The following is a 21390-nucleotide window of genomic DNA, read 5'->3' as shown; positions in this document are numbered from 1 at the left end:
CTGGGGTGGGTGCTGATGGAGGATGGAGGGTGGCCATTGGGGGGGAGGGGCTGGGCCAACTCTGTCCCCCGCCCCCAGCTGCTGGAGCAGGCGCTGGTCATTGAGGAACAGCTCCGGAGGGCTGCCTACCTGAACATGACCCAGGACCCCAACCACCCCGCCATGGCCCTCAATGCCCGCCTGGCTGAAGTGGAGTGCCTTGCTGAGAGCCACCAGCACCTGTCCAAGGAGTCCCTTGCTGGGAACAAGCCTGCCAATGCCGTCCTGCACAAGGGTGAGTGAGCCCTGCCCCCCACGGTGTGGCCCATGCAGCTTCCTCCTGCCTGGCGAGCGCTCTCGGCTGTAGGTAAGGGGGCTCTGGGGTAGGGACTGGGGACAGATGTCAGCCCAGAGCACGGTAGACTTCTGGGCCAGTATGGGACAGTCCTGCCATCAGACTCCTCATCTCCCCTGCAAGGAAACTGAGGCTGCTTGCTTCTCCAGCCTGTTTCTCAAGCGTGCTCTGTGCAGGCCCTGGCCCAGGTTATCGACACAGAAAACCACAAATGGTAAAGGCTTCTGAGTCCTGACAGCGCGTCTTAAATGCGTTGTCTTTTCTTTGTTGTTTTTCGAGATGGAGTTTCACTCTGTCGCCCAGGCTGGAGTGCAGTGGCGCGATCTCGGCTCACTGCAACCTCTGCCTCCTGGGTTCAAGCAATTGTCCTGCCTCAGCCTCCCGAGTAGCTGGGATTACAGGCAATGCTGCCACGCCCGGCTAATTTTTTGTATTTTAGTAGAGATGGGGTTTCACCGTGTTGGCCAGGCTGGTGGCGAATTCCTGAGCTCAGGCAGTGCATCTGCCTCAGCCTGCAAAAGCTCTGGGACCACAGGCGTGAGCCCCTGCGCCCGGCCGTGTTGCGTCTTTAGCTCCGGCAACACCCATCGGCCTGGAGCCTTCTCACCAGCCCTGTGCGGGAGGGGAGGACTCTGGCCGAGATCTCCGTCGATTCAGACCTCTGGTGCTCACTGCACATCTCTGCTGGGTCATGGGGCACACTTCTGCCCTCAGGGCTCCCGGCTGGCTGTGGGAGGGTGGCCCTGTGGCGAGATGCTGGACCCATCCCCGTGCCCTGCAGTCCTTCCTGGTGTGCTCCAACCCTGTGCCTAGCTGGGCCTGGGACTTCAGGCTTCCCTGAGGACTCTTGGGAGGGAAGCCCTGTGTTGGCCAGTGTTTCTGGCTTGCTCGTCTACAGCCCGGGGGCCCCTGTCCAGCCCACAGGGACCCCTGGGAGGAGTTCTTTGGAAGCCCCTGCTGTGTCCCCACTTGGCAGCGCTGCCTGGCAGCCTGGGAGGGCCTGGTGCACAGCACCCCCTGGTGCCCACTTCTGGCCGAGTGCAGTCATACACCCTGGCAAATAAGCCCCAGCTCTCGCGCTGCATCCCTGGCACAGCCCTCCATCCCTCCACCCCTCCATCCCTCCATCATCCCTCCATCCCTCCACCCCTCCATCCCTCCATCATCCCTCCATCCCTTCACCCCTCCATCCCTCCATCATCCCTCCATCCCTCCACCCCTCCATCCCTCCATCATCCCTCCATCCCTCCACCCCTCCATCCCTCCATCATCCCTCCATCCCTCCACCCCTCCATCCCTTCTTCATACCTCCATCGCTTTACCTCTACATTCCTTCACCCCTTCATTCCTCCACCCCTCCATCCTTCCATCATCCCTCCATCCCTCCTTCCTTCTTCATCCCTCCATCCCTACATCATCCTTCCATCCCTCCATCATCCCTCATCCCTCCATCCCTCCATCATCCCTCCATCCCTCCATCATTCCTCCATCATCCCTCATCCCTCCATCATCCCCCATCCCTCCATCCCTTTACCTCTCCATTCCTGCACCCCTTCATTCCTCCATCATCCCTCCATCTCTCCATCATTCATCCCTCCATTATCCCTCCTTCTTCCCTTCATCTCTCCATGTCATCATCATCCCTCCATCCTTCCACCCCTCCATTATCCTTCCATCCCACCATCTCTCTGTCATCCCTTCATCATCCCTCCATTCTTCCATCATCACTCTATCTGCCATCCCTCCATCATCCCTATCATCCCTTCATCCCTCCATCTTCCCTCCATTATCCCTATATTATCCCTCCATCCCTCCACCCTCCATCCCTCCACCCCTCCACCCCTTTACCCCTCCATCCTTCCACTCTTCCATTCCTCCACCCCTCCACCCTTCCACCCCTCCACTTCTCCTTCCCTCCACCCCTCCACCCCTCCACCCCCCACCCCTCCATCCCTCCACCCCCCACCGCTCCACCCCTCCACCCCTCCACCCCTCCACCCCTTTACCCCTCCATCCTTCCACTCCTCCATCCCTCCACCCCTCCATCCTTCCACCCTTCCATCACTCCATCCCTCCACCCCTCCATCCCTCCACCCCCCACCCCTCCACCCCTCCATCCTGCCATCCCTCCACCCCTCCATCCTTCCACTCCTCCATCCCTCCACCCCTCCACCCTTCCACCCCTCCATCCCTCCACCCCTCCACCCCCCACCCCTCCATCCCTCCACCCTTCCACCCCCCACCCCTCCACCCCTCCACCCCTCCACCCCCTACCGCTCCATCCCTCCACCCCTCCACCCCTCCACCCCTCCATCCCTCCACTCCTCCACCCCTCCACCCCTCCATCCCTCCACCCCTCCATCCTTCCACTCCTCCATCCCTCCACCCCTCCATCCCTCCACCCCTCCACCCCTCCATCCCTCCATCCCTCCACCCCTCCACCCCTCGACCCCTGCATCCCTGCATCCTGCCATCCCTCTGCCTCCTGCCACAGTCCTGAACCAGCTGGAGGAGCTGCTGAGCGACATGAAGGCCGATGTGACCCGGCTGCCGTCCATGCTGTCCCGCATCCCCCCTGTGGCAGCCCGCCTGCAGATGTCAGAGCGCAGCATCCTGAGCCGCCTGACCAACCGTGCCGGGGACCCCACCATCCAGCAGGTCAGGTTCGGCCTGTGTGCCCCGGCCTGAACCCCCTGGTGTGCCCCTGGGTGGAGGCTGGGTGGGGGGCCTGAGGCCACCTGTGAAGCTGAGTCCTTGCCTCCAGGGCGCTTTCGGCTCCTCCCAGATGTACAGCAACAACTTTGGGCCCAACTTCCGGGGCCCTGGACCGGGAGGGATTGTCAACTACAACCAGATGCCCCTGGGGCCCTATGTGACCGGTAGGTGCCCGTCCGCTCTGGGCAGCATGCACACGGGTGCCCGCCGGGCCCTGCCTGCCTGCTGCCGCCGACGCCAGGCAAGCCCGGCTCCCCTCTCTTTCTGACAGATATCTAGCCGTCCCCGAGACCTTCCTGTGCCGCAGCGCTCATTTCCAGCTGAGGTGAGGGCTGCTGGGCCCGCTGTTCCTCCCACCACCCCACCGCTGGCCAGTCAGGCAGGCCACAGTCAGCCCCGCCCTGTACTTGACTCCTCTCCCTAAGTCTGGAGACTTTACTGCCTCTGGTGGCCCTGGGAGCCACCGTCCTGCCTGGAACCCCTCTATCCTGCCCCCTTGGCCCTGGGACTACCTTGTGGCCAGTGTGTCTGTCCACTGGGAGGACATGAGGAGTCAGTGGACTTGGGTGAACTCCTGTGCGCATGTGTGCTCCCATTTCAAACGTGTTCCCGGCGGAAGTCAGAGACTGCTGCTCCCGCCTGGAGCCCTGACCTGCCCCTGCTGTCCTGCTGGTGGCAAACATCACATCTATCTTATACCTCACTCCCTGCCCACGACCAGGAGGGTGGCTGAGGGTTTTGCGGGGGTTATTGGCCAGGAGAGGGGGCTTATTTCAGAGAAACTGCCAGTTCACTCTGGCCTTCTTCTGTGGGGCCTCCAGCTTCCACCACGCTGTGTCTGTCCCTGTGGTCACTGTGGCTTGCCAGCAGAGGCTCCAGAGGGTCTTCCTGGCTGGCTGTCCCTGCCAGCTGCTGCTTCCTGGGCGCTCTTGGCACTCTGGGTATAGCTCATGGCCTGGCCCGGCAGCCTGTGGCTGGGGAGCCCCCGGTCCTAGATGGTTGTGATGGGCAGTGGGGGGAGCAACTGCAGGCTGTGGGTGCCACCTTGGCACCCCTGTAACTGGAGGCCTGGCCGCCCACCTGCATGACCCACTTACTTGCCTTTTGCAGCCACGCCTGCCGGGTCACCTGCCCGACCCCCATGGGAGAGAAAAGCTGCCGCCTTTTTAGGAGCCAGCACCACCTTGGGACAAAAAGGGAAACCGAGTAATGCCATCACATGGAGGACGAGGCCCAGCCCGGCGGGGCCAGAGCCCGGAAGTGCCACGTCATCATAATTCAAGTGTTCTTCCACACAGCGTTGCCCCCACAACCACGCCGGACGTGCCCCCTCGCCACCTTTTCCAGACGACTCTTAGAAGAGATTTCATTGATTTGTACATCTTTTGCACTTTCCTATTGAAGACTTGAACACGTTTGTCTTGATAAAAGTCAGATGACGTATGGAAGATTCGAACCTGCAGTACTGACATCTCTCTTTACCGATGGGTTCCAGACGCAAGGAAGCCCTGGCACTGCCCTGTGGACTTGGTCCAGCTGGGAGGACACAGTGCCCGGTGCCCTGGGAGCCCTCGGCGTCTCCTGCCTGTCCTGTCTACACCTGTGTGACTGCCCCTTCTGCTCCAGCCCCCTGCCTACTTGGAGCCTCCCTGCACCAGGCAGGGCAGGTTGGGGAGCCGCTGTCCAGCCCGATGGTGAGACCCGGGCTGACATTTCCCCTCCTTCCTGCTGAGGCTGGAGGCTGCTAGGTGTTTGCTCTCTTCTTGTGGGGAGGAGGATCCTCTGCCAGCAGGTGTCTGTTCCCGGCCCTGTGCCTCTTGAAGGCCCTGAACTCTGTTACCAGTGGGATGCCTGTGGCCCTGGCTGTTGTGTTCATGGCAGGCAGAAGCGTGTGACCCCAGGGAGGGTGGGCCGGGAGGGCCAGCGCTTGCCTCAGAGCCACTGCTGCGTTTGGGGTTTGCCTCCTGCCAGAGGTGTGGTTAAGTGACAGCAGGTGCCCCAGTAAGGAGGGTCATGGTCCCTGAGTTGGCCCAAGAGACCCTGGCCCTGCCCTGTGCCCTGGGATGCCTGCCCCGTCCACCTCTGGGGGGTGGTGCTGGGCTGCCCCTGGGGGCCTGGACTTGTCCCATTCTCCTGTCCCTGAGAGGCCTTCCTGGGGTGCTTCCTGCCTGAGGCTGCACTCTCAGAGGGCGTGGGGAGAGCTCTGCCTGGAGGGGACCGGGCCCAGTGCCCTCTGCAGACCCCTTCCAGCCGCCGCACCAAGGGTTTGCTGCCAGGAGTGCCCTGGAGTCCCAAAACCATCTTCCCACATGTGGACTGTTGGAATCCCACCCACTCCCCCGCCTCTGCCCCTCCGAGTTGGGGATGGAGATGGGGAGCAGGTCAGGCCCTCCCTAAGCCTGTCTGTGTCTGATCCTCCTCCTGGTCCAGGTCGGCCTGGAAGGCATTTCTGAGTCTTGAACTGGGAGCTTCCTAGGGAAGGTGCCTTGGGGTGCAGAATCCTGGGAGTGTTTGGAAGGGGCTCCGTGAGAAACCCAGCTGGGCCTGGAGTCGGGGTGCTGCAGGGGCTGGGGCTCTGCTTCCCCAGGAGGGCCCTCCTGGGACTGGCAGGGCCAAGGCTGGGTCAGGACTCATTGGCTTGTGTTGCAGACGATGGAGAGATTCCCTAAGCCCCAGATGCCTCCCTCATAATGAGGCTCTCTCTGAACCCCAGAGGGCGGGACCCCAAGACCCCTTCATCTTGGCACATTCCCACACTCCAGGCTGGATCCAGGTCTGCAAGGCCAGCCCGACCCTGAGGTTACAGGTGGGCATAGTGGGGAGAACGCTGGAGTGGAGATGATTGTCAGCAGGCTCACATGCAGCCCGGACTCCGCCATGCGTGGGCGGCACCCAACGTTGCCTCCAGGAAGGGCGGCCCTGAACGAGCCGTTTGGTTTGTCCACACACATGTTGTGTGCTCTGCAGTGCCTCCCGGCAAAGGCTCCTGGCTCGGGTCACAGGCGAAGTGACCTGCCATAAGCTCACTCCTGTGCCCCTGTCCCCAAACAAGCAGTGGCCAGCACTGGGTTGGTCCTCTTTGGGAGCAGTGCCCACCTCCCTTGGCCCACAGCAGATAGGCCCTGTCGGCAGGCCTGGAGGTGTGTGGGAGTCAGGGCAGGGGTCCGTGTCTCCACCCCAAGGGCTGATGATCCCTTCCCTGTGAGCCCCTCCTCCCAGGCAGACTTGCTGTGTCCCTTCCTATCTGCTTCCCTCCCAGGCCTCACCAGGGCTCCCTTCTCCTCTGCTTGGTTAGACTTGGGCACCTAGGAAAGCCTGGCCAGAGCTCCTTCGGGCCTGGGCCCCCTGCACTGCCTGGTCCAGAGGGGTGGTGCGCTCCGTGGCCCGGGAGGGGTGGGCTGCTGGAGTCAGAGCGGGTTTGGGGCTGACCAGTTTGGGAGAGGAGAAAAGATCTTCGAATGTCTTCTTGGCTTGTCAATCATCTCTGCCAAAAGTGGTGATGGTGGTATCAGTATCTTTGGCATCTTCGGGCTGGGTCTGCTTTTTGCTGCTGGCAGAATTAGGGGCCTGGGGCATGAGTGAGCCCAAAGTACCAGTCTATGATTGGAGATTTCCAGCCACTTCATTTAAACCAATGCTGAGTAGGGCTTCTGCAGGGCCACCTTTGGGCCACGGTCTTGGAAGGCATTGCCCGTGGGCTCAGGTGACTCGGGGTGGAGTGAGCAGGTCTGTGGGGTCCTCATACACGCCTGAGGCAGAAGCAACGTCCTCCTGAAAGCCACCTTCCGAAGCTCCTGTGTTTCCTGCAAACTTGGCTTCTGTCAGGGGCGGGCCGGACTTTCCCTGCCCCAAATGATCGAAGTCCTCCTGCTTTTGGGGGCTGCCTTCTCAGAGTCCCCCGGGTGCTCCCCAGCCCAAGTCAGGGACTGACCAAGCCTTGGGCCGGTGACACCTGCAGCCCTCACTCCTGTCATCCCAGGACACTTGAGGGCCCAAGGAGGTGGACTGGAGAGGGGGCTCGGGGACGTGGGAGCCAGAAGCCGGTGGAGTTGGTCAACTGTGGGTCACTCAGAGCCTCCAGTGTGCGCCAGGGTCCGTGGGCAGGGGACGGGGTTTGGGTGGGGGCTGAGGCTGGCATGCCCTTCCGCCTTTGCCATCTTGGTGACCTGGCCCCGGCCCCGCCTGCAGGGCTCTCCTGTGGCAGGCCCGGCGTCAGTCGTGGAGGCCGGCTCCTGCCTGTTTTGTGTGTCTGGAAGTTTACAGGTTGTGGTGCGTCAGCCCAGTCATTGACGTTCTGTTTTTGTTTTGTTTTTCTTTAATTTTCAGATTTTTTTTAACAAAGTATTTTTTTAGGTGCGATAACCCAGAAAGGGCCCGTTGGGTGTGTGTGTGTGTCCTGAATTCCTCAAGCCGAGATTGGAGCCCGAGCACCCTGGAGAGGAGGAAGGGGTCCCATTGGCCCATGGAGTCTGAGTTCAGGGGTGCGGAGGGAGCAGACCCCACCGGCCCAGGCCCAGCTAAGAGGGGGCCGACCCCTTTCCCCAGGCACAGCCCCAGGCTGGCAAAGGGAGGGTCCTGGGCTGGGTGCAGGGCACGTCAGGAGTCCCAGCCAGGGTGGCCCTGGTGGGGGCGGGTCGAGCTTTGGAAGCTGAGCTCCCTGTGAGCCGTGGCTTGTCCGGTCTTCACCCGAGGGAGGCTGGACAGAGACCGTACGACACAATCACCTTTACTTTGTACTCTGTGTATGTTTTGGTTTTCTGTGTTTTAATAAATCCTTTGGGAAAGGATTTAATCAAAGAGTTTTTTTTTTAAGATTCAAGGTTTAGAATGGGAATGAGGGCCGTGGCCAGGGAGGAGTGGTGGGGGCTGGGGGCGTCTCCAGAAACCTTCTCTTGCCTGGGATGGTCATTTCACGAAGCTCAGGGCTCACTGGGAAGGAGGGGAGCCCAAAGCAGGGGTGTGCTGGGGTGAGGCCCCTCTCACCTGCACCCCAAACACGTACCACGAGGGCTTTCCCAGGCCTTGATCTCTGTCCTCATGGGAACAGCAGCCAGCCAGGTCCCCAGAGGGCACAGCAGCCTCCCAGCAAGTGGCTCTGACCCTTGGCGCTGGTGAAAGAATGTGTTGGGGGCGGCAGGGGAGGCACCCACCCTCCGTGGGCCCCTGGGCTGACTCGCTTGGGAGAGATCTTCTGACCACCCTGTCTGCAACCTCTGTCCCTGATCTCTCTCTCTCCACGGGCTCTTTCCAACCTACCCGCTCTCGTCTGCAGGCTCAGGTTTGGGGGAGGCCCCAGCCCCCGGGCCCCTGGTGCCAGCAGCCTTTTCCTTCCCTCCTCACCCTGGCCCAGCCCTGACCCCGAGGACGTGAGAGGAGCAGAAAGGCGCAGAGTCCGATGGGTTTGGGCTTTATTTTGCCATTCCATAAATACGGTGGCTGTGTCGTGGTCTGAGTCTTGTTTGGAAGCTCAAGGCATAGGACAGTCTCTGCCTAGGTAGGAATGCGATTAGCTGAGGAACCACAGTCGGTAAAAAAAAAAGAGGGAAAAAGCACATTATTTACATGACTGGACAAGGACAGAAGATGGGCGGAAGCCCCCGTCACTCCCTGGGACCTGGGGTCTGGCCACAAGGCTGCGGGGGAGGGAAACAGTGAGGGCTCTGCAGTGGCCAGCAGGGCCAGCGCCGCCCCTTCCAAACCCCGGCTGGCCTTGGCCTTCTGTACTTTCTCAGATGGTTCCACCCAACACCTCCGTCCCGAGTCGGGGGACCTGACCCCAGGAGGCGGAGCCCCTCACACCCTCGCTGTGGTTTGGTGCAGAGCAAACAGGACACCGAGGAGCCAGGTTGTGGGAAGAGCTGTGTCCGAGGCTGCCTGCATCCTGGCACCAGGGCCTTGGGCCTCGGCCGAGCTCACCAGGGGCCCGGCCTCCCTGTTTGGCAAACTCGTAGCCTTCAGGGGCTCAGCTGCCCCAGGTGTGGCTCGTATTAAGCATCAGTGCCCACCCCGGGCACCACCCACCAACAGTGGGTGGGGCTGGGGTGGCAGTGGGGATGGGGCCAGCGACCCTCCCTGCAGGCAAGGGTGGGCCACCTGCCCTCCGGCACCACCGGCCACTGCAGGACCCAGTCGTGGAAGGAAGCAGGCAACTCCTACCTGGACCTGGGCCACAGGCTGGGACCTCCGTTGGGAGGGACTTCCCCGCCCCACACCTACAGGGCTGCTTCTGGTGAAGCCGGCAGCAGGACTGGTGGAGACCCTGGGAGTTGGTCTACGAGGAGGGGCCGGGGTTTAGATGCCAGGGGCAGCATGAAGGTGGGTTGGGAATGGCAGAAGCTGTGTCCCTCTCCTCCCCTCGATCTGGCCTCTCCCCGCTGGTTTTTGTGGCTTTCACACGTAGCTTCCCAGGCCTCGGCCCGGCCAGGATGGGATAGCAGGTCCCTGCAGGATGGCAGGGTGGAGCCTTCTGGAACAGCGGCTCCTCCAGGACAAAGTGGGAACAGAGGTGCCCGCGCTGAGGTTTGCCCTGGGGGCAGGAGGCACAGGCTTCCCTGTGGGGCCTGCTGGTGAGGAGTGGGGGTGGCTTTGGTAGAGCCCTGCCCCGCACAGTCAGCAAAGCCCGGGTACTGCTTGGGACACAGGCCTGGGCCTCGAGACGGCACCTCAGCACCTGCAGACTTCCTGGCATCCCCAGCCCTCTGGCCCAAGCTGCACAGGGGCTTGCATCCTGGCACCAGGGCCTTGGGCCTCGGCCAAGCTTGCCCTGCCCTCCCTCCCCTCTCCCCAGTCTGTTCCAGGCACTGGGCAGTGGGAGGGGCTAACCTGTCCTGGCCATCTTTCCAGGGAGAGGTTCCCTGAGGTCTTTGCCTACATTGTGGGGGCTGCAGACCCCCCAGTCCTGGGCACACAGCACAGAAAACCCCAAGGGCCCTTCCTTACTGAAAGGGTCCAAGCATGCTCTCTGCAAAACCCAAGCCCACCACTTTGGCGCAGAACAGTGGCCTGGGGTGGGGGGCGGCTTTAGAGGAGGTTTACAGGGGCCAAGAGGAATGCGTCCTTGTGCACAGGGCCCTCCTGCTGCCACGTGTCGTGATGTGGCCAGCAGCCACCATCCAGCTAAGAGCACATGACCACAGGGCCTTCCGGGGCCAGGACAGAGGGGTGGCCAGACAGAGGGGCCTGCCCCACTGGGACCCCTCCCAAGTGCTCCGGGCCTCGCTGGTGTGAGGCTCATCATTGGTGTGTGGACGGAAGATGGGATGCTGAGCTGGAAATCAGACCCCTACACTTTTTGTGGCTGCCAGACTGCAGAGCCAATCCCCCGGGTCCCTGCCCCTGCCAGCAAGGGTGGGGGTGGGTGGGGGTCAAGGGCCAGCTGGAGCTTGGTAGGCATGGCCCCTGCGAGGACCCAGTGGGGCAGGTTGGAGCAGAGAAGGATGGGGGAGGAATCTGAGGTCAGGCCCCCGAGACCGTACCTGGAGCCCTTGGCAAGTGGAAGACGGAGGAAGACCCCCAGTGGGGAGGCCCTGCCCCAGCAACCAAGGCCCTGGCAGAGGGGCCCCTCGATGGGCCAGACCCCTCTTCCCCTCCCCCCACACCAGGTAGGGATTCTCAGCAGAGAAGAGGCCGGCCCTGCCTGCCCCAAGGACCCAACCGGGCCTTGGCCTGGCCTTGACTTTGGGACTCGTGGCTGTGGCTGGGAGAAAGCTGGGTGGTCTCTTCTTGGAGGATGAGAGGACGCGACAGGCTTGGGTGGGACGGCTGGAACGTCCTTCCTAACCAATGCCGTCCCCGGCACAGGTGGGACTTCGACATTGTCCGGCGAAGCAGTGGGCGGTGTCTGGCAGCGACTTGGGAGATCGTTTCCCGATGACATCACAGTGTGGTGTTTCTCTTTGATGCAAACCACACTCTTTACTTGGCTTTGAAACAGCTTAAGCGAGCGAACAGAGACTAGGAGGGAACGGGAACTGTCCGAGCAGGCGGGGGCGGCTTAGGATCTGTAGTCCTTTTTGCTGTAGGGTTTATTGCCCAAAATACTATCAATCTCGTGGATAATGGAAGACGACAGCTTTGGAAGGACCTGCATGCAAGAATGAGAACGAATCAGAATCCCGCCCACAAGACGGGCCTGGCCTGGGGAGGAGGTGGGGCGAGCCTCCTCCAGGTGGTCGGCGGGCCAGGCCCGGGTTACCCCATCACACCTGGGCTCCATCTGAGGCAGATGGAGGCCGTGCTGCTTTTGTGTTCCAGAAGGTTTGGGGCAGAGAGGAAGCATGCCTGGGTCTGTGCACTACCCCTTAAATGCCAAGGCGCTCTAGAACCTTCCTGTAAGGGTGGCGGCGGCAGTGCCATAAAATGCAGACTCCAAGGCCAAATGCTGAACTTCCACATCCCGACTGCTCTTTCCAGCTGTGCCTGCCTCAGCTGACAGCACTGACATCCTTCCTGGTGATACAGCCAGGGGCTGACTTCCACCTCGCTTTCTCACCCCCAAACTGACAGACATCAGGTGGTCAGCCAGCCCCACGGCCCCGCCTCCCCAAACGTCCAGGATCCAACCAACACCCCCGTCTCGGAACCGCAGCGCCTCGTCCCACCAGGGCCCTCTGCCTTGGACTGTGCTTCCCAAAGCCTCCAGGATGGAGCAGCCAGAGAGCAGGCTCCCTTTCCAGGGAGCTGCAGCTCGCCCTCCTCTGCCCACAATTTTGCCCAGGGTCCCATCTCACGCTGAGGCAGCACGCCAGTCCCCGGAGGGGTGCAGTGCCTTTCGGATCTGCCTCTCTGCCCCAGGCCTTCTCGGGCCTTTGCATTGACAGCTCCTGCTGCTGGAAGGTTCCCCTGCAGGCATTTGCATGGCTTACTCTGCACCTCTTCAAGACTTTGCTTGAGCACGACCTTCTCAACAAGCCCACCCGATGGGCCTCCTTGAACCTGGGTCTGCAGTGCCACCGTCCCTGGCCCCAGCTCCCCTTCCCTCCCCTCATCTCCGGCTTCTCCCCTGTGGCGCCCGTCCACTCCCAGCACACAGTGTAACCTCCTTATTCCTTGCAGTCAGTGTGTATGTCTGTTCCTGCTGGAAAGCAAGCTCTCCAGGAGCAGAGCTCTGATGGTTCACGGACACATGCTGAGAGCCTGGAACAGAGCCTGGCACGCAGGATGAGCCTGGGAGGAGGCACTGCACGGGGCACGGCTGGGATGGGGACTCTGCCCAGCAAGGCCTCTTGCACTCACCTGTATCGCCCCAATGTTCTCCATGAGCTGGTCCGCGTTGGAGGCCCCCAGGAGCACGGAGCTAACTCCCTCATTCCTCAGGCACCAGGCTGTGTCAGCGAGACCCGAGGTGAGGAAGAAACAATCACTGCAGGGGCCTCTGATGGTTCCGCCTTGCCCCTGACTGGGCCCCCAGCGTCTTGGTCTGGGGGCTGAGGGTGCTTAGGAAGCCTAGCAGTGCTGGGCAGGGGCTTTGCCTAAGAGGTGGCTGGAGGGGGCGTGGGGCTCCCTGGTGGAGAGGTGGCCCAAGTGCTCAACGCTCCCCATCCTGTTCCCGTGAAAGTGGGAGCCCCATTAACATGGCTGTCGGATGGAAGGGGTGGCCCAGGTCCTCGGGGACTCCTGACATCCCCCTAGAGGCACGGGGTCCCAACCATTCCCCTTAGAGCTCTGTCACCTGTGGCCAGCTGGGGCTGATGTCCAGGGATCCCTCCCCTCTCTCCCCAGGGACACTGGTCCCTTGGTACTCCCAGGCCCGTTACCTATGGCCAGCTGGGGCAGGGTGCAGCCCAGGCGCTCGGCGAGGGCCTGCAGTTCCTTCAGCTTGGCCTGCTGGCGCCGGCCCTCCTCACTCAGGATCTTGTCCTTCAGCCACTGGTAGCCCTGGTTGGGGGGAGGAGAGCAGGTCACTGGACCCCAAGCGCAGGGGAACAATGGGCTCATTCCTTCTGGACCCTTTGCCCTCATAGGGCTCATCTCATCGTGAAGCCAGGACAGTGCCCCTGCCCCAGGCCTCTCAAGTAGGGAGAGTGGACGGTGGGCTGGCCACGGGCAGGTGGATGAGCGGGGCCTGTCCAGGCTCTGGAGTGCAGAGACTGTGGTGCTGGCCCAATCCCCAGCCAGGACAAGGAGGCGAGGTGCTGGCATTCCTTCTCTTAGGAAGCTTGGCAGCCTGGGGTCTTGGCTGCCACCTGCGGCCCAGAAGAACCTCCCGGTCCTAGGGGAGTGCCCTCTCCCCAGCCATCCCTCCCAGAGGATTGCAGGGCCTCCTGGGGGGCGCGTCCTGCCCTTGCCATGGGATGGGAGGAGTGGGGGGCCGGGCCGTGCTGCTGGAACCCAGGCTGTGGGCCCCAGTGCGGAGTCTGCTGGCTGGGCAGGCCTTCTTGGCCTGCTCCTCATTCCCCAGATCCTGTAGAATGAGGACCCTCCTGAGTCCCCACTGGGAGGTTGTGTGGTGGGAAGAGGCGCCTATCCCAGGGTCACCTCCGTGTGGCTGTGCAACCCCTATCCCTGCGCCCAGGCCCAGAGGTCTCAGTGGTGGCAGAGCAGTGAATGCTGAACTGTGGTGAGGGGCAAAGGTGGGGGGGTATGTGAAGGGGCCTCTTCGCTGGGGCCTGTGCCAAAGGCTGGGCAGCCCCTCTAGACATGGGGTCAGGCCAGAAGGGGCTCCATGTTCTCATGCCAAGGATCCCGTTCCCAGCAGACCGAGGTGGGAGCAGCTTCAGCCCCCGAAGCCCCACCCAGCACCAATGCGGTTGGCCCAAAGGTCCCACTCCTCCAAAACGCCTGTCCCCTGCCCGTCCCTCCCCATAAGGCCGTTCCTTCACCTTCAGGGAGGCTCTTGAGTAGGGCGGGATGCCACTGTCGTACTTGCCAGAAACGATGCCGCAGGCCAGAGGCGACCAGGTCATGGCGCCCACTCCTGAGAGAGGAAAAGCAGGTGGAGTCAAGCCCTGGGCCGGAGGGTGGGGGGCGGGGCGGGGCGAGGGACCTTAGGGTGGGGACGGGGCGAGGGCCCGAGGGTGGGGGGGTGGGGCGGGGCGAGGTACCTGAGGGTGGGTGCGGGGCGAGGGCCCGAGGGTGGGTGCGGGGCGAGGGCCCGAGGGTGGGGGGCGGGGCGGGGCGAGGGACCTGAGGGTTGGTGGCGGGGCGGGGTGAGGGCCCGAGGGTGGGGGTGGGGCGGGGCGAGGGACCTGAGGGTGGGGGGTGAGGCGAGGGCCCGAGGGTGGGGGTGGGGCGGGGCGAGGGACCTGAGGGTTGGTGGCGGGGCGGGGCAAGGGCCCGAGGTGCCCACCTATCTTGTGGAACAGCTCTGGCAGCTGGACCTCCACCTTCTCGCGCTGGAACATATGGTACTCAGCCTGCTCGCAGATGGGCGGGGTCAGGTTGAACTGCCGGGCCACTGAGTAGGCCTCCTGTGAAGGCAGAAATGGGCCCCGATGGCCCCTGCCCTTGAGCAGGTGGGGGCTTCTGGGGCAGCCAGGGAAGGGGCAGGCTGGTCTGGCAGCTGCAGCCCGGGCTCCCCGCTGCTCACACTCCTAGCTCCCCTGGGAGCCAGCGAGGCCCTGGTAAGCTGGGAAGATGGGGTGGATGGTGGGATGTCCCGGCTGGAGGGTCGTTATGAGCAGCCCAGGCTCTGAGCCACATAGCCTGGATGCCAATCTTGGTCCAAGCTGTGTGACCTTGGCATGTTACTGAACCTCTCTGTGCTGCAACGTCCACATCTGAAAAATGGGCTGCCTGTGGCATCACCTGGAAAGGCACTGTGAGGATGGCATGTGAGTGGGTCCCTGTGTAGCCCTTGAACCTAACAGCGCCGGGCACATCCCAGGAACCAGTGGAAGTGGCCGGTGTTGTTACTACTCTCGAGTGCTCACTGAACTCTAGGATGTCTGCTAAGACCTTCACACTGGCTCTCTCAGGGACTCCTCAGGATGGCCCCATGAGGACTCACCCAGCAGACGTGTTCTACAGATGGGTAAACAAGCTCAGAGAGGTTAAGCCATTTGTCCAGGGCCACACAGCGCTGGAATTCACGTGGAATTCCCGTCTTCGAGGCCTGCATACATAACCACCACACTCCACCATCCTGTCCCTCCCTTAGCTCCCGGGCATCGGTGCAGTTGGGACCAAAGGCACAGACCCTGCCACAGCCTTGGGGTCTCCGTGGGCAGCCCATGCCGGGAGCCTGTGCCTGGACACACACACACCGCGCGGCCGCCGTACCATGATCTCCATGGAGCTCCAGCGTGACGTGCCCCAGTACATAGCCATCCCCTGGTTGATGACATGGGTCATGGCGCGGACGGTCTCTGTCGTGAGAGAAGGTGAAATTGCAGGTGGGGGGTGGCTGGGGCTCTGGGCCAGCCTCGGGACATTCTGCAGATGCAGGCAGGAGGCTGGGAGGAGGGACAGGGGCTGCGAAGATGTCTTGCAAGCAGTGTACTTCTGGCTCCGAAGTTGGGTGTGGGAGGGGTTTTTGGGATGAAAGAGAAAAATGAACCACAATCCTAGAAGCTGGTCGTGAAAACCATTCCCCTGACTGGTTACAGGCCTACGGAAATGTTGAAAAATGGGTTATGGATGGACTGTGATGTTTCTATGGCAGATTAGAGGGGACATCAAACAATGAAGGTGGCTCTGGACTCTAGAATTGGGGCTTCTCTGGTCTGGGGAAGATTCTAGGGCCCTGATCACTTAGGAAGGACCAGGTGAATGCATTCAAGCTGCTGTCAGATTGGCAGCAGGAGAGAGACGTGTTTTCATTTGTTTCTCGACTACTTTGGGCTATCCCAAATTCTCACTGGAATAGAGAGTAGACTGGAGAAGGGGAACGCAGCACTGGGGTGCCATGTGGTCCTGGAGGACAGGGCTTCGAGCCGAGCTCCTCTCATGTCCAGGAGACTGAGAAGCGGGCGTAGAAAGCCCAGGTTCTCAAAGCAGCCCAGCACCAGGCCAGAGTCCCAACCTGCCTGTCCCTGGCAAGGGGTGATCCCAGGGCCACAGGGGTCTGGGTGCTCCTCCTGTAAGGGGCCATGGCCTGGAGTGGAACAGTTTTGAGGCTCCACAAGCCCTGGGAACAACCTGAATCGTGGATGGCAGAGACACCTAAGCCCTGAGGACAAAATTTCGGAGACTTCATGCTGGCCTTTTAAAGAAGAGAGGAGGGATCCTCGCCCCAGTGACACAGTGGATTCTTCCCAGTATTCAAAAATGTTTTTGAGACATAACAATCTGCCGGTTGTAGCTCCCTCTCAGCCTCACAGGGATGTGATTTTAAAAACAGAACTTGGCCTCAACATTTCGGATTTCAGAAGCCTCTTAGCTTTGCGGGGTGACGGACTGTGCCTCCAGTCTCTCACGGGTCGGATACAGTGCTTGCAAGTTGGACTGCCAAAGGCAGTGTGGGAGTGAAGTGGGGTGCAAGTGTTTCTAAAAACAGCAACGACATTGACCCTGGAAAAGCCCCGGCTCTCCCTAAGTGCCTGCTTGTCCTCTGCCCATGCTGCGGGGAAGCTGAGGTCCTGAAAATGGCTGAGAGTGGGGCCGATGGGAAGGAAGGGAGGAAGGATGGAGGATGCTGAGCTTGTTCTGCAGGCGCCGTCTCGGAATGGCAACGAGGCCACGGAGCGGCAGCGCTGGCTTCCCGTCCACTTCTGTTTTTGGGGTCACTCCTAAGCGCCCCTTTATTGAGATCCACCCTGAGCAGAACCTGGGGCCTCCTAAAGGCTAGAGCTGAGGCCACTGGGGTTTCTGGAGCGGTGGTCTCACCAGACTCCCTGGCAAACCCCCCTCGGCTTCCACGCTTGCAGATCCAGCCCTGCTTTCTGCTTCCTTCCAAGGTCAGAGGTTGTTCTCAGAGGCTCCTGGGAACGGTCTCCGTCCCCTCCTGGGGGTGGAGATATGGGAGGGAGTCTGAACTCTCAGGGCCACCTCCCTGGGCCACCTGCTTTAACAGCCAACACCGATAGACCTGCAGGAAGTGCCTGGTGGGGAAGGTTTGAGGAGAGCCTGAGGCTCCCAGGAAGATCTCCGACTACCTCCTGCCCCGGTCCAGGCTCCGGGCCTGGCGCCCTCGTGAAGATTTTTAGAAACACTCTCGGGGCACCTGTGACCATGCAGCACCAGTTCCCGGGTCTGTTCAGCCAAGGCGAAGGTCCACATGCTCGAGAGAGGGAAGCCAAGGCCCCCAGGCCAGCCTGTTCCCTCACTCTCCCTCCCCGGCAGCTGTCTCAGGTCACCAAGGTCCCAGCCAGTGGAACTGCACACTGCCCTGGGGCGCCCCTTCCATGCAGCGATGGGGAGACGGGGCTGACAGGCAGGAGCCTGCAGGAGCCCCTGGCTGTCCTGAGGTGGGGGGGTCCTAGGCAAAAGCCCCTGGGCTCCCTGGAGGATGTGGGCAGAAGCAGGCTGGACAGGGGGCCCACACGAGGGAGCACCCTGCGCTTGTGCCCAAGCGTGGTATCAGTGGCCCCAGATGCAGGGACAATTAGGGACAACTATCCTTCACCTCAATATTTAATGCTGTTGAACAGAAGTAGGAGGACTGAATCTATCTGCTGCCAAAACCCATGGCATCTCCTGCCATGTCACAAATAATACATGGGGGTCAGGTGGCAGTGCCAGTTGGCAGACAGGGGCCCAGACCCAGGGAGACCGACGCCCGCCCTTGGGGTGGGGTCCTTGGGCCCTTAGCTGTGGGAAGGGCAGAGAGGCCATGTGTGGCCCGAGGCCGCTCCCTGGTTTCAGAAGTCCCTGGTTATTCTTCCAGGAGGAAAACAACTCCATGTTGATGGAGAGGTTTGGCCACCTGGTGAGAGGCAGGGGCCCTGCCCGCCCAGGGGACGCACAGCCAGCATGCTGTCCGAGGAGCAGCGTGCTGTGGACGCGGCAGCGTGCCAAGCCAGGTGTTCCTTGCCTCCAGAAAAGACAGGAGCTTAGTGAACGCAAACCGTAGGGGAGCTAAGACTCAGTGAGGGCTCCATGTTCTGGGGTCCCTGACAGGTTTGCGCCTTGTGGAAATCTGGTCTTCCCCAACCCTTCCCATGGCACCATCCAGGGTCAAGGCTCCAGGTGGGGATCGCAGCATCCTCCCATCAGGAGGACCCCCGGCCACCACGGAGCTCAGCAGTCAAGCCCAGGGGTGGGGGCATGCACAGGAGCGGGGAGGAGGAATGAGATGACGGGGGTTGGGGGCTGGGGGCTCCAACACCACTTTGCTTTCCTTCACTTGCAAGGTGTTCTCATAGGGTGCTCTTTCCCCGCTTTATGCATTTTATGGAGAAGTTTGTCATGGGGTGAAAGAATCATGTACTTAAAAATACTGTCTCATAAAATGCAGCTTGGACACAGAAGTCAATAGTCAGGCCGGGGGCACTGTGTACCTTCTATGATGAATGTCCTTGACTTGGAGGAACTAAATGGGTCCCCTGGTGATAAAAGAAAGATTTAAAGAGACCAGAGTTGATAGCTGGGAGCACTGAGAGGCAGGGCACGGCAAAGGCGCAGGAAGGAAGCACAAACCCCCGCGCGGAGCACGAGTTTAGTTAAAAAGGAAAAAATATATCCACACTCGCACGTGCGTGCTCACATGAACATATGAAAACAATAACTGGAACACAACTTAATTTTCAGGTCCCTGAAGCAGCAAAGCAGACATGGAAAGACACCTGTAGCAGGAGGATGGGGGAGCGGAGGGGCTGAGGTCGCGGGAGGAGAAAGAATAAAAACCGCCAAAGTAACCAAAACCATGAAAAGCACGGATTTTTCCCCCTCTATTTATCCCCCAGAGCAAAAAAAGACCCCCAAGCTTCCCCACGGATCATGATTGCAGAGAATACCGCAGTTGGAGTCCCCACAAGCGACTTCGCTTAGCTGCAAAACAGCAGCTGTGGCGGGGAGGGGACAGCTCCAGCGCGGCTTTGACTGGGAGGGTGGGGCGGGGTGGCGGGGATGGGCTGGGGTACAAAGCAAGGACAGGGACTCGGGCTGGAGGTGGTCGGCAGCCAGAGGCTGAGCTCACCACCACTGTGGGGAAGCCTGGCCCCTCGCCCCCCACCCTGGACCCAGCCTCCTCTCATGGCTCACCCGGATGCCCAGCAGGGCCCATGCTGGCGGCCTCCACAACCCCAGGTTCAGACCCTTCGGACGCCGCCCAGGCCTGACCTGCAGTGCCACCGCAGACCACCTACCTTCCATCGGGGTGTTGGGGTCCGGGCGGTTGGCAAATACCACGTCCACGTACTCCAGCTGCAGCCGCTCCAGAGAAGCTTTCAGACCTGGGGGAGGACCGGGTGGGGGCGTCACCGCTGTGGCTGTATCTCCACAGGCACCCGGGCCGGTCCATTCCATGCCCGGCTCAGGGAACAAGAGATGGAGAAGAGGCCCCTGGCATCTGGAAGCTTCCGGAAGCTGCTGGAGATCGTGAAATGCCTCAGCACAGGTGGGGAGTGTGGGGGGAGGTCTCGCCTTCAGGAGGATGTTGGGGGCCACAGGCCACACGTCCTTGACTAAGTGAGGGGAGCCCCTCCTCCCCCAGACAGCACACCCTCCTCTGAGGCCACTCTGTGTTACAACAGGGAGAGCACGTCATCTAGCACATGTGGAGGGAGGAAGGCTACACCTGCTGCCCCTCCCACCAAAGGCAATAGTGTCTATGGCCAGGCACGGTGGCTCTTGCCTGTAATCCCAGCGTTCTGGGAGGCAGAGGCAGGTGGATCACTTGAGGTCAGGAGTTCGAGACCAGCCTGGCCAATATGGTAAAACCCTGTCTCTACAAAAAATACAAAAAAAAAAACCAAAAAAAATTAGCCAGATGTGGTGGCGGGCACCTGTAATACCAGCTACTCGGGAGGCTGAGGCAGGAGAATCGCTTGAACTCGGGAGGCGGAGGTTGTGGTGAGCCGAGATTGTGCCACCATACTCCAGTCTGGGCGACAAGAGTGCAACTCCGTTTCAAAACAAAAACAATGGCAATGGTGTCTAAAACGCCCAAGCTGCCCGTGAGTGCTTAGAGCAGCTTAGGACACACAGTTGGCAGAGTGAAACGCTGGGTTGGGGATGGGGAGGATGGGAGAGGGTGGCAAGCCTGCTAGGTGGTTATCAATGGAGTGGTCTATTACCTTGAAGAAAATGCACACCGATAGGAAAGGCATGAAGATAATAAAAAGGCAGCAAGAGCCAGATACCCGCTGCCTCGCTCCCGTGCCCGAGAGTGCCGAGTCCGGGGCTGTGTGGCGTGCACCTTTTCCTGGGCACTGTGGGCATCCCAGCCATCCTCGCTGAGGTGTGCTCTTACTGTCCCCACTGCACAGAGACTGTGGGAGAGGCGTGGGGCAGGGTGCCCCTTGCTGAAGACCCACTCAACCAGTGCTAGCCGAGCCGGGACTGAAACCCAGGCTGGTCTGTGCTCAGCCACCAGCTGCCCTCGTTCCCGACAGGGTCCCCCTGTGCTGCCTGGGGTGGAAGAAGAGGGTCAGGCCGGAGCACCAGGTGCCCCGGGATTGGGCGCTCGGTTGGGTAACTGAGGGGTCGGGTGCTGTGCTGCCTTTACGTTGGCCTCCGCCGATGATCCCACAGGTGTGGGCCCTGAGGTGCCTGAGCACGTCCTCACCTTCGATTATGTGCTTCCTGGACAGGCCCCGTTCCGTCTCCGCCCTGAAAAACAGGCCGACCGCGTGTGATGTTGCCAGCGGTTTTGGCGCCCTGACCCCTCCCAGAAAACATTTATGATGCGATGTTAGGTGCAAAAACTGGGTCAGCAAATGCCGTGTGCAGTCGGATTTCACTTCGGAGGTAGGTAACCGAGGCTACAGGGCTGAACTCCCAGAGGCCCGGGGGAAGCCTGGTCACAGGGCTTAGAGGGGAGGTGGGCAGCCGTAGGGGATGAGGGTGCTTTTGTTTTTCAACTTAACCTGTCTGTTTGATTTGGACTTAATTTTTTTAAAAAATTAAGAACGAATCAGGCTGGACACAGTGGCTTGTGCCTGTAATCCCAGCACTTTGGGAGGCTAAGGCAGGAGGATCATTTGAGCCCAGAAGTTCAAGACCAGCCTGGGCAACAGAGTGAGACCCCTTATCTTAAAAAAGGACAAATTACGGCCAGGTGTGGTGGCTCACACCTGTAATCCTAGTGCTTTGGGAGGCTGAGGTGGGCAGATTACTTGAGCTCAGGAGTTTGAGACCAGCCTGGACAACATGATGAAATGCATCTCTACAAAATACACACAAAACAAAAAAAATTAGCTGGGCATGGTGGCATGTGCCTGTTGAACCAGCTACTTGAGGCAGGAGGGTTGAGAACCCAGGAGGTCGAGGCTGCAGTGAGCCGGGACTACACCGCTGTACTC

The 21390-nt window shown here is 60.9% G+C and overlaps 2 protein-coding genes across 10 annotated transcripts in view; one reads left to right on the top strand and one right to left on the bottom strand.

Annotated features, from left to right (window-relative positions):
- Positions 1-7836, top strand: part of CHD5 (chromodomain helicase DNA binding protein 5) — a 76402-nt gene extending 68566 nt beyond the window's left edge. For 3 of the 5 annotated variants that reach the window (XM_064363168.1, XM_064363167.1, XM_064363171.1), the window contains 5 exons: positions 79-274; positions 2829-2992; positions 3099-3213; positions 3321-3374; positions 4160-4203. In XM_064363168.1, coding sequence (XP_064219238.1) covers positions 79-274; positions 2829-2992; positions 3099-3213; positions 3321-3328 — 483 coding nt within the window. In that variant the 3' untranslated portion in view covers positions 3329-3374; positions 4160-4203. Of the gene's footprint in view, positions 1-78; positions 275-2828; positions 2993-3098; positions 3214-3320; positions 3375-4159 lie in introns of all 5 variants that reach the window. The other 2 variants (XM_064363170.1, XM_064363169.1) reach the window with 1 other exon arrangement.
- A 604-nt stretch (positions 7837-8440) lies between these two features.
- The window catches only part of KCNAB2 (potassium voltage-gated channel subfamily A regulatory beta subunit 2), a 113654-nt gene continuing 100704 nt past the window's right edge, over positions 8441-21390 (bottom strand). For all 5 annotated transcript variants that reach the window (XM_064363165.1, XM_064363162.1, XM_064363164.1 and 2 more), the window contains 8 exons: positions 20655-20698; positions 19234-19320; positions 15269-15354; positions 14337-14457; positions 13870-13964; positions 12805-12925; positions 12284-12372; positions 8441-11132 (listed from right to left, as the gene is read on the bottom strand). In XM_064363165.1, coding sequence (XP_064219235.1) covers positions 11043-11132; positions 12284-12372; positions 12805-12925; positions 13870-13964; positions 14337-14457; positions 15269-15354; positions 19234-19320; positions 20655-20698 — 733 coding nt within the window. In that variant the 3' untranslated portion in view covers positions 8441-11042. The remainder of the gene's footprint in view (positions 11133-12283; positions 12373-12804; positions 12926-13869; positions 13965-14336; positions 14458-15268; positions 15355-19233; positions 19321-20654; positions 20699-21390) is intronic.

The sequence above is a fragment of the Aotus nancymaae genome, unplaced genomic scaffold (genome assembly GCF_030222135.1).
Source record: "Aotus nancymaae isolate 86718 unplaced genomic scaffold, 86718_ANA_hifiasm-v0.15.2.pri h1tg000053l, whole genome shotgun sequence".
NCBI classification, from domain to species: Eukaryota; Metazoa; Chordata; class Mammalia; order Primates; family Aotidae; genus Aotus; species Aotus nancymaae.
Note: the sequence above shows the minus strand (reverse complement) of the source record. Positions and strands in the feature narration are given on the sequence as shown.